The 12,141-nt window shown below is 39.7% G+C and overlaps 1 protein-coding gene across 2 annotated transcripts in view; it reads left to right on the top strand.

Annotated features, from left to right (window-relative positions):
• Positions 1 to 6,278: 6,278 nt before the first annotated feature.
• Positions 6,279 to 12,141, top strand: part of LOC126162569 (exocyst complex component 7) — a 113,466-nt gene continuing 107,603 nt past the window's right edge. For both annotated transcript variants that reach the window (XM_049919160.1, XM_049919159.1), the window contains exons 1-3: positions 6,279 to 6,425; positions 6,523 to 6,688; positions 8,335 to 8,525. In XM_049919160.1, coding sequence (XP_049775117.1) covers positions 6,375 to 6,425; positions 6,523 to 6,688; positions 8,335 to 8,525 — 408 coding nt within the window. In that variant the 5' untranslated portion in view covers positions 6,279 to 6,374. The remainder of the gene's footprint in view (positions 6,426 to 6,522; positions 6,689 to 8,334; positions 8,526 to 12,141) is intronic.

Here is a 12,141-nt window from a genome sequence, read left to right as displayed (position 1 = left end):
TCTACAAGAGAAAGGTGAGGTAAATAGCAGTGTCGAACATCTTTTCTTTTCCTCGTTATTCTTTACTACGCAATCAGCTGTTAGACAGTAGTCTATCTACTACCTAGTCAGCACTTCAGCAAATATAGGTAGCATGTTGGCTGTCAATTTGGGACGCAATAGAGATGTGTTTTAACCAGTCTATGACAATAAAATACTATAATTGGTGAGAGTAAGAAATGAGCATGGTTTCAATGCACAGTATATCTTTTCTCTAGCCTTAACAACCGTTTTCTTTTTCGCTTACAAGGGCGCTAATAACCTCGGTGTTGAGAGTTCTAAATCCACATACACAACAGTCACACATTGGGTATTATCCAATATATGAGCTCGCACATGCAGATGATATTAAAGGAAATTGTGCATTGGAGTTTTCATTCACATTCATCAAACTGGGCATTAAAATAGCAACACTATGATGGTGGCATGTAACAAACATAAAACTGGCATGAAGTGTACTACATGCCTAGATATGCAGTGAATGAACATTTTAGCACAACTGTCCAAAAAAGTAAGTTGGAGTACCGTCATCTACATTCTGTATACAATGATAGATTCGCTGCAAGTTATTCATTTAGAAATCACATTTGAATATTGTTTGTCTGAAATGACATGAAATGTTTGTATGGCATTGATGGCCAGAAGTCCTCATCTGTGGAAGTTAACCTTCCCAGTTGATGACATGTTGGGTGACTTGTGTGTCCATGATGATGAGAACAACACAACATCTGGTCCCCAAACAGAGAAAATCTCCGACCCAGCCAGGAATCGAACCCAGGCCCAGTGCATGCCAGTCAGATGCGCTGACCACTCAGTTAATGGGGCAGACTGTCTGTGAGACAGTCGTGTAATCCCTTGTGCAAGAAGAAAAAGGTCTTTTGCAACAGAATTCAACAATATAAAATTGTGGCGTATTGAGACTGTGGTCTATTGTTCTGTGATATTGCTACTTGCTTTGGCTGGGACCCCACGACTGCCATGTCACTAGGAAGTCGATGGGTTCAGCTGGGCCATACCCAAAGCCATGAAGGACCTCAATGGCCACTTGTGATTAGCCCCTAAGGGGATGAACATATTTGTTCCCTCGGCCATCCAAAAACATACAGCTACATCACATACCTTAAATCATAAAATGGACTATTTTGCAACAAGGCAAATATCCAAACATACAATAGAGAAACGCAGAATGCCAGGATGACCTCCATTGACACGGTGGCCGAGAGAGGTGCGACGACAATGGTGCACCCAACGACAACGACACAGGAGTGACATCATGTTGTCTTTTCAGAAGAGTTCCGGTCTTGCATAAAGCATTGCAGTGGACTATCTAGGGAACAAAGTTCCGACACCTCCCAAGGAATTTTTTTTTAACTCACTGGAACAACTCGACACTGACGGTACACGTGTATTAAATCACAATGTAACTATAGGGTGGTCCATAAAGAACGAAGTTTTTAATGTAATAATGAAACACATAATTTATTTGAAAATTGCTAGTTTTATTATGTCAATATGAAACACAAAGACTGCGATTAAACATGAAACAAAATATCAAGCAAATGTCCTCTATGGCTTCGTTTGTACGCCTCCACTTGGTGGACAAAGTTTTTGACGACTCTAGAGCAAAGTTTCGCTTCAGTTAGACCCATGACACACCGAATTTCTGCCTTGAGTTAGGAGATGGCTCGTAGATTGTTCACGTAAACACAAGATTTGACACCCCCCCACAAAAAGTCACATGGTGTCAAATCACACTATCTCGGTGGCCATTTATGATCACCATTGTGAGAGATGAGACGAGGACGCATTCTTTCTCTTAGCAACCTTGTTGTTTCAAAGGAAGTGTGGCAAGTTGCCCCATCCTGCTAGAACCACAAGTGTTCCACATTCAGTTCTTGCAATTGCAGCCACAAAAACTGTGTTATCATATGGTGATAATAATCACCAAACACTGTCGCTGTTTTTCCAGTCCCGTCTTCAAAAAAGTGTGGTTCAATTCGTCTGCCAGCCGTAATGCGCACCAGATAGTGACTTGTTGTGGATTAAGACGCTTCTCTTAGACTTTGTGAGGATTCTCCGTGCCCGGATCCGGCAATTTTGCGTATTCACATAACCATTAAGTTGGAAGTGTGCCTCGTCATTGAAGGTTATTTCCTTATGAAAATCACTATCGAATTCTTGTTTTCTGAATACGCAGTCAGCAAATACCCGACGCTTCAAATGGTCCTTCGGCTTCAGCTCTTGTGTTAGCTGAATCGTAAAAAGATGCAAATGCAAATCTTCACTTAAAATTCGATGCAGACTGCTTCTCGAAATGGCTCCTGTTGAGAACAGCGGCGAATCGTCTTCATTGGACTCGCAGCGACGCTCTCACTGACGAGAGCGACATTCTCTACCGGTCGAAGAGAATGAGGACGTACAGGTAATGTGATGTTCACTGTCGATCCTATATCTTCAAATTTCCATACCAATCTCTGCACTGCTGACATATTAGGCACACTCGCCCACCAAAAATTAAAGGAAGTCTTCGAACGGTCTCTGTATAGCATTCACTGTACTTGAAATGCACTTTCAAAATCTGGAAGCGTTGATCCATCGTATATCGCTTCATTATAATTGATAACAGTACGCACAAATGCCAGCTGACAATGGCAATTGGTAATCGCAATATCAACAAATGGCGGTCGCTTCAATTTCAGGTCCGGCAACCTAGCAAACTGAAAGAAGCGCTCAATTGAAAAATTGCATTCCTTACGTGACACGCTATATAATTTGCCGCTGTCTCGGGCACCAGCGAGCAAACAATGGGTGATCAAGGTAAAGCGGTAGCCAGTACCATGCGGCAAGGTACTATGTAACTACAGGGTGGCGCAGATGGATCGGGTGGTTTTGAAGTGGACTGTACGTCTGGAGGGGGGGAGCCAGGTGTTCGGCGACTTCGTCCTGTGGTGGGGGGGGACGGGAAGTTTCAGTTGCAGGTTGGCAGTCAGTCGCGATGGCTACGTGGTCCGTTGAGCATCGTGTTTTCGCAGTGGAAGAGTTCATACGCAATAACGAGTCAATTGTTGCTGTGACGCGTGCCTTTCGCCGGCGTTTCAACATCCCACCTCGCGGTAGTGTTCCTAAGCGAGATACGATATTGAGCTGGGTGCATAATTTCCGCACTACTGGTTCATGTGCTCCAAAATGGACGCCTAGACCGCCAACAATAACAACGCCTGAGAACGTGGAGCGTGTGAGACGCGATGTCACTGCGAGCCCACGTCGATCAACGAGACGTCGTGCTCAAGCTCTTGGAATGTCACGTCGGAGCCTTCAAAGGATTCTTAACGAAGAACTGAAATTCCACCCCTATAAAATCCTGTTGGTACAGAAGATTCTCCCAACAGACCATCTTCAAAGGCTTCAGTTTAGCCAACAGATATTGGAGTTATTGGAAGATGTAAACCTGATTATCATGATGTCTGACGAGGCTCACTTTCACATTAACGGATACGTAAACAAGCAAAATTGCCGTTACTGGGCCGACACTAACCCAAGAGATCTACACCAACGGCCTCTCCATAGTGACAAAGTGACGGTTTGGTGTGGGGTTTCTAAGGTAGGGATAATTGGTCCTTACTTTTTTGAAAATGAAAGGGAGCAGGCGGTTACTGTTAATTCGCAGCGTTATGTGAACATGATTGAAGATTTTCTTCTCCCACAACTTGAAGAGAACAATTACGACATGGGCAATATGTGGTTCCAACAAGACGGGGCAACTGCACATACCGCTAGGATATCAATGCAAGCTGTACGCGCTCTGTTCCCTGGCCATTTGATTTCCCGTAATGGAGATGTCCATTGGCCCCCTCGCTCACCGGACCTCACGGTATGTGACTTTTTCTTATGGGGCTATTTAAAAGCAAGGGTCTACATGAACAAACCCCGGACCATTCAGGAGTTGAAGGCAGCAATTCACACCGAAATCACATCAATTCCTGGTGATGTGCTTGAGCGGGCAATGCGGAACGTTAAGGACCGACTCCAAGAATACGTCGCTCGAGAAGGAGGGCATTTGATGGATGTAATTTTTAAAAACTAACATTACTATTTTTTTGTTAATAAACTTCCATTGTAACTACACGTTTTGCACTTTATTTCAATCCAATACCTTTACAATTGACAGTTTGACAAGTATTTTAAAACCACCCGATCCATCTGCGCCACCCTGTACAACAACGTGTTAGTGAATGAAATATTTCAATCAGCAAATACAAGTTTCCAGAAAAGTCATGGTGAGCCTTCCTAAAAACCTAGGAAGGCAAGTGTTCACCCAAATATCCGCTTCATCGAGCAGCTACGATGCAACTGTTTGAACACTGCTACTGGCAGCAATTGAAAACATGGCGTCATAGTCACGAAGACTAGCGAGTTGTGCCGATATGTATGTATAAAGTGACACTGCTACTGGGACAGATGGCAGCACTTGTTGTTAAATATTGTGGTTGTATTGTTTGGATTACAAGAAATCATGTTAAAAAAAAACAGAAATTCAGAACAGTATCCTATAAAAGAAATGATTTCTCGTTATAAATTTTATCAAAGGTTTTAAAAAATCGAATCTTGTGATTTTTACGGTTGGGGGGGGGGGGGGGGAGGTGTTGAATGGTTGAAGAGCTGCGTTTCGGTAGCAAAGGTTTTAGGAAATAAGCATCAGATGTATCTGTGTGTGTGTGTGTGTGTGTGTGTGTGTGTGTGTGTGTGTGTGGAGACTCCGAGGAGAACGAACATTGTCATTGGGAAATGCAGATCGAGTGATATGCATATCATTCTGAGGAAAAGTTTCAACCAGTTTGTGGAGTGAAGTCTGCATAAAGTGTAAAGAGTCAAGGAAGCAGAGCGTAATTTTGGCTTCATTCATTTTGAGAAAGAAATGTACTGCTCAACACTTTCAGGGCGGACACTGACCTGATCTTTCTCCATACCGAAATTAGCCAAGTGCTCAACTAGAAAATGAGCGCCACACCATCTCAAATTATGAAAAAAGACAGGTGCGTGTCAATGTAACTTATACTTCAAATTGCATGTTCTGCACCACAGAACTTACCTGTAAGATGGCAGTGGTCTCTACAAGGAGTTTCCACTTTTCTATCTAAGGTTAGCCCACAAATATGACAATCAACCGCCTTTTCATACAATTCATCATCTTCCTTTGATTTGGTAATTGGATTCGCTATCGTCATATGGGCGTAGAATCTGGCATGATGGTATGGGGTGCTAATTGGGTACCGGCACACAGAACGGTCACGTCTGTTTTGCATTGCTGGCAATTTTGGCAGCTGTAGTTACATTTATGACGGCTTAAGGCCAGTAGCTGCGACCTATTTTCAACAAGATTACGCAAGACCGTTCATTGCCCAGAACTACCTCAGTCCAGACGGTGATCGATTCTGGCATGAGCAGCACATTCCCCTGAATTTATCCATTCCTGAAATCATCAGGAAAGGGGTTGCCGAGAGACTGGCTTGCCATTTCTTGCCAACCACCGCAATTGTCACATGGAATGATGTAACTGAATCATCCAAGCTCAGTTCGACTACATTCTCGTCCAGGACGAGCCACTGTTAGTGCCAGTTAGTAACTATGTATACTAAAATTCGCACCCTTAATACCCCTCAAATCACCTACAAATTTAATCATGTTCTTGGTGCCATGCTGTATAAGTAAATTTACGTTACCGATATTTGCTATAAGTACCAGTGTACAATTTTAATGGCCAGCAGTGTAAACTGTGTTTCTGTTTCTCCCCAACATCAACCAGTGTCCATAGCAATCACATTATTGTCATTGCTGCGACAGTAATTTTAAATTCTTCCGCTTTCTTTTATAATAACTGCAGAATGTGAGCAGGTTTTAATTGTGTGTTTTGGGGTTTGATTATAAAACACCTGATGAATTAAAACCTTTTATGCACAGTTGTATGAAACAGTTTTGATTGAGGTTCTACCTAAGTTACCGATACCTGTCCCAGATTTCACGGTGAGTATACATGATCTAAGCACTTTCAATAAAAACACAATGTTAAAAGGAAGACGATAGGTGCATCAGCACTAGAAACTATCGAATATAACAGCTACGTTAAACGATATTCGTTTAAGAACTGATTACACATTTTTATCTTTCAGAAGGTTTGAAAGGGGAATTTTCTACCATCGCGCAAGCTTGGCGACACTGTTTGTTTATCAGTGATTCAATTGTCAGCTGTCAAGACGAAGAAGGCGTTTATGCTTGTGTTAGGTTATGTACTATATTGACGTTATTAATAAAGTCATCGATACAAACAGTTTACGAAAATGCATGACGCAACGGAACGAAAATGCGAAATCGAATCAAAACTTGAAAAGGTTTGTTAATAAATATTTTCGATTACATTGTTTTATTGTTGCTTTGAGAGCTTTCTCGGAAAACATGGTAATACTTAACGTACGTTTCTTGTTGAAGGAGTTGAATAACTTGAATATGCTAAAGGAACTCAAGGGCAAAAGTAATCACCTAACAAAAGGTATGATTAATATACTAGATTCCTTTGAACATCGATTGGCACGCTTAGAGGAGACTATATTACCAGTTTACAATGAAACTGGCAACTTACAGAAACGTCAGGAAAGTATCCTTTTGAAATTAAGAAAGTTTAAATTGTAATCTGTAGTCTGAGGAAAAAAGAAAAAAAAAAGACTTCATGTGGTCATTGTGTTATTAATCTGATTTATTGTGCTAAGGTATCTTCAGTAGAGGAATTACTCTGTGTACAACAAAAACATTTTTCTTCAGAGTCATATGTGAAACAAACAAATTTGTGCGTTAATTGTATACACTTCAAATAGTAAACTGTCATAGCAGTGTGAACATAATACAAAAATATTTACTAGGTTTTTTTAGGTTAAGTTTGCAGAAAACCATAAATAGATGGTATCAGTAGGTCTGTAAAGACAGTTAACAGACAAAGTACTGTTACATCAACTGAATGTAAAAACCATATTTCGTAGAAATCATAAAATATTGTGAAGTCTATCATTAAGTATACTGTAACTCAATATTGTAAGAATCCTACCAATCCACGAAAATGAAGGCTGTGTTTGAGCTTATTAGCATCACCTATGACATCGTGGTATTCAGTGTCAGTGAAGCATCCATTTAATTAAGGATAACCTGTCCAGTTACAGACGCAATGAATTAGGCACAGGTGGGGAACAATGCTTGTTTAGACACATACTATTAACAGAAAAACCTTACAGTGTTTCATTTTGCAAGAGCAAAATTCTGTTGAGTAACTAATGAAAGGAAGAGAAGTTTCAATAAATCATTCCATTTCAACATGATATCAGAGTCAGTCAGATATCTGTAGAAAAGACAGATTAACGCCACTTACTGCTGACAAGGAGACTGTTTTCAACTTCCCAGTGAAGTAATCTGTCAAGTGACAGATTATTTTCCTAAATAACATATATTGTCACACAGAGTCTTACACTTTCCAATCTCATAATGAGAATATGGAGCAGGAGTAATTATAATATAATGAGTTTCTCATTGTCATTTTCGTTATCGATGTGGTCGATATAGTTAACAAACATTTACTTCATTCCAGTTACATTTTCACTGTTGGTTAGTGTATTCAGTTTTTTTTCTAGTTTAAAACAAATTTTGACAATGAAAACTCTTGTTTACATTGTCTGGTTTATTTAGTTTGTGATACTATAGTTTAGTTACTTTATTAATACTGGAAGTATCCTGGTAAAAGTTTGTTTTCAAAAGTTGTATTTACAATCATGGAATCATGTACTGTGGAAAACAGTATAAAGAACAAATGGCAGGTCAGGACAAGTTACAAAATAAAACGGAAACTTTCTGCACTAATGTGTAAAACAGAGGCAGCTCTCTTACATTAAAGAAAACTGTAATTTTTGAGCCATACTGCTTCAGTTTAAATTACTACTCAGCTAATAGTGTTCAATAAGTTTGAAGACCCATTTAAATGTTTCTCGACAAACAAAATTATAGTGCTAATGGGAAAATAGGGAGCAGGCTGGTGGGTTTTCATCTGTAATGTGAGGAACTAAAGTAGTCCCAACATTTTGCTAAGTTAAAAATGCATTCAGCCATAAATTTTTCAGATCAAGCAATATTATACCAAAGCTAATAAATAAAATAGTTCTCATCATTTTTTGGAATTCAGGTTTTTTTTGTTATTATCCTTATAAGATATTTATTTGATAGCAGTCTGACAAAGAAAACATCCTTGACTGCCAACACCAGACATTGAAAAAGCACTTAAGGCACTGGATCATGTCATTGGTTTCTACAGTGTCAGCCAAGAAGTAGCACAGGTAGTGCAAGCAGGGCCTGCTCCAGGATTGGAGCCTTTCCTGGCAGCGATGGATAGACTTCAAACAGCACAGCGTTACTTTGAAAAGAATAATCCACAGAGTGTTGAACTCGAAAACATAGTGAGTAACTTTTTTGCTTTTGCTTTCAATAATGTGTGTGTGTGTGTGTGTGTGTGTGTGTGTGTGTGTGTGTGTGTGTGTGTGTGTGTGTGTGTGTGTGTGTGTGAGAGAGAGAGAGAGAGAGAGAGAGAGAGAGAGAGAGAGATGAAGGACTTAATCCAATATATAAATAATATCTAACAGTCCATACTCATTATGCCTAACTACAACTTAATTCATCCTCTGTGGTGAGTAGCAGCCTGTCCTTTCTGTATTGTTGTCCTATATTTAATGTTGATATACAGATGCAGTGGCAGCCTATTTGTCTCTTCCAAGCAACAGGAGAGGGAGGGGGGGGGGTTAGAGAAAGGAAGAGGGAGAGAGAGTATTGAATGATTACCTGTCATGATTATAAGTGGCTAATGAAGAATGTAGAACTGGTAGAAGCCGACTTTGGGGAAGATCAGTTTGGATTCCTTACAAATGTTGGAACATGTGAGGCAATACTGACCTTATGACTTATCTTAGAAGAAAGATTAAGGAAAGGCAAACCTACGTTTCTAGCATTTGTAGACTTAGATAAAGCTTTTGACAATGTTGACTGGAATACTCTCTTTCAAATTCTAAAGGTGGCAGGGGTAAAATACAGGGAGCGAAAGGCTATTTACAATTTGTACAGAAACCAGATGGCAGTTATAAGAGTCGAGGGGCATGAAAGGGAAGCAGTGGTTGGGAAGGGAGTGAGACAGGGTTGTAGCCTCTCCCCGATGTTATTCAATCTGTATATTGAGCAAGCAGTAAAGGAAACAAAAGAAAAATTCGGAGTAGGTATTAAAATCCATGGAGAAGAAATAAAACTTTGAGGTTCGCCGATAACATTGTAATTCTGTTAGAGACAGCAAAGGACTTAGAAGAGCAGTTGAACAGAATGGACAGTGTCTTGAAAGGAGGATATAAGATGAACATCAACAAAAGCAAAATGAGGATAATGGAATGTAGTCGAATTAAGTCAGGTGATGCTGAGGTAATTAGATTAGGAAATGAGACACTTGAAGTGATAAAGGAGTTTTACTATTTGGGGAGCAAAATAATTGATGATGGTCGAAGTAGAGAGGATATAAAATGTAGACTGTCAATGGCAAGGAAAGTGTTTCTGAAGAAGAGAAATTTGTTAACATCGAGTATAGATTTAAATGTCAGGAAGTCGTTTCTGAAAGTATTTGTATGGAGTGTAGCCATGTATGGAAGTGAAACATGGACAAGAAGAGAATAGAAGCTTTCGAAATGTGGTGCTACAGAAGAATGTTGAAGATTAGGTGGGTAGATCATGTAACTAATGAGGAGGTATTGAATAGGATTGGGGAGAAGAGAAGTTTGTGGCACAACTTGACTAGAAGAAGGGATCGATTGGTAGGACATGTCCTGAGGCATCAAGGGATCACAAATTTAGCATTGGAGGGCAGTGTGGAGGGTAAAAATCGTAGAGGGAGACCAAGAGATGAATACACTAAGCAGATTCAGAAGGATGTAGGCTGCAGTAGGTACTGGGAGATGAAGGAGCTTGCACAGGATAGATTAGCATGGAGAGCTGCATCAAACCAGTCTCAGGACTGAAGACCACAACAACAACAACAATGAAGAAGGAAGTACATGGTACAATACCTTTCCACAAAATCTAGTACCTCATATTTGGGTCTGAAATAGGCCAAAGACATGGTCTGTTGTAGCATGTGTAGTGAAATATGAGCAATGTTATCTAAACACATGAACTGTAACCCATATTTGTAATACCATATAAATTGTAGTCTCAACAATAAGCTTCAGCTTTTATCATTTGCACCAAAAATAAGAAAATGTGGAAGGTTGATAGAAAGATAGCTTGCTCAGCATCCTCAACCTGGACTGAGATTAAAGTCATAGGAATGAAAGTGAGACAACAAGGGCTGAGATGGTAGACACTGCATGAGATGACATTTGGAGTAGTATCTTTCCACTTACGATACTTGTAAGTATTGGCATTAAATAGGTAGGTTTGAAAGATATTAGCAACAGAAGTTACTCTCCATTAACTTCTCCTAACACGTGGTTCCTTCTTAGTATGGGTGTTTAGTGATTTCTTTCTTTGCCGAAGAAAGTATCTATTGTTCTTGAATGGGACATTCTGTGATATGTTTTTGCCCACTTTCAGCATAATACTCGGAGTTGGGTCTTCTGATGACAATTGTCTACTGTCTTTGGACAATTTTTTCATATGAAGCTAAGAGGTATATCAAAATATATAATAGTTATTTATTCATGCATGCAGTGTACATTTGAGGATCATCCGAAAAGTAAACAATGGTTGCACATCATGCCCAGCACTGGTCCTTCACCAATTTTTAAATTTATAAGCAAATAAGCAAGGTTTATGGTGACAGTGCAATGAACAAGTAGTCAATGAGGAAATAGTGCATTTATGTAATCAAAGAAGAAGCAGTGTGCTCAAGGAAAATATTCAGGAAAACCAACAGTTTGCTTTAAGCATATTACATGAATCCATCCCACAAATTTCAGATTTGCATCTGTGTGAAATTGTGACACAGCATCTTGGCTACAAAAACATATGTGCTCTGTGTATGTCTATTTGACAGATGTCCATAACATTAAACTGGTGGGGGAAGCCATTGAATTTTTGTCTGAATAAGAAAATGTTGGTGAAAAATTTATTGACTGGATAATAACGGAAGTCGGGGTTGTATTCAAGATTCCAGAGAACTAGCATCAGTCTGTGGAGTGGCATCGCTCACTCCCTCCTCAAGGCCCAAAAAAGAAAAACCAAATCTCAACACCAGAAAGTGGTGGCAACAATGTTTTGGGACACAAATGGTGTGATCCTTTGGAGTTCATGCCAAGAGTTTGAATTATCAATTCCGTTGTGAAACTCTTCACTGATTTCAGTACACTATCCAAAATGAGAAATGTGGAATGCAATGCTGTTGTCAAACTTGTTTTTGACTCTGGACATCCTCCTTACAGCCCTGACTTGGGACGGAATGATTTTCTCTTGTTTCTGAAACTAAATGAAGTTTTGGGTGGGAAACAGCAAGCAGTGATGGAGAGCAACAAGGGAACTGAAATATTGGCCCCACCTTACAATAAGTGCCTCAACAGCTGTGGTGATTACATTGAAAAATGGTACTGTAACTTCATAAATAAAGTTTTGAGTTTTGTGTTGTCATCTTGTAGAATCAGTCTGCATTTTCCCAACATCTTTCATTTTTATTTAGTTATGCCAACCATTCCTTACTCTCTGGACAAACCTCATGTATTTGAGTAAGTCTCCCATGATTATTGACATAAAATTGCACATTACTCTTGTAAAGACCATATTCACATAATTCATAACAGTGAATAGGTTGTTGCAAGAAATTAAGATGTCCAAGCCCTTCTTAGAGCAAGGTAGCAAACATGTGTCACTGAATCTGAAGCAGAGCAGTAATAACAACTTTCACTGTCACCACTGATCTAATTAGCAGGTGGCCTCAAAAATGGCAAGTAGAACAGTCATGTGTAATCTAATACTTACAGTTGAAGTAACTGCCTCCTACAAGAAAGATAAAATAATTAAATTACTCTTGTGGATGTGGGGAGCAAAACA

This window comes from Schistocerca cancellata, chromosome 2, assembly GCF_023864275.1.
Source record: "Schistocerca cancellata isolate TAMUIC-IGC-003103 chromosome 2, iqSchCanc2.1, whole genome shotgun sequence".
NCBI lineage: Eukaryota > Metazoa > Arthropoda > Insecta > Orthoptera > Acrididae > Schistocerca > Schistocerca cancellata.
Note: the sequence above shows the minus strand (reverse complement) of the source record. Positions and strands in the feature narration are given on the sequence as shown.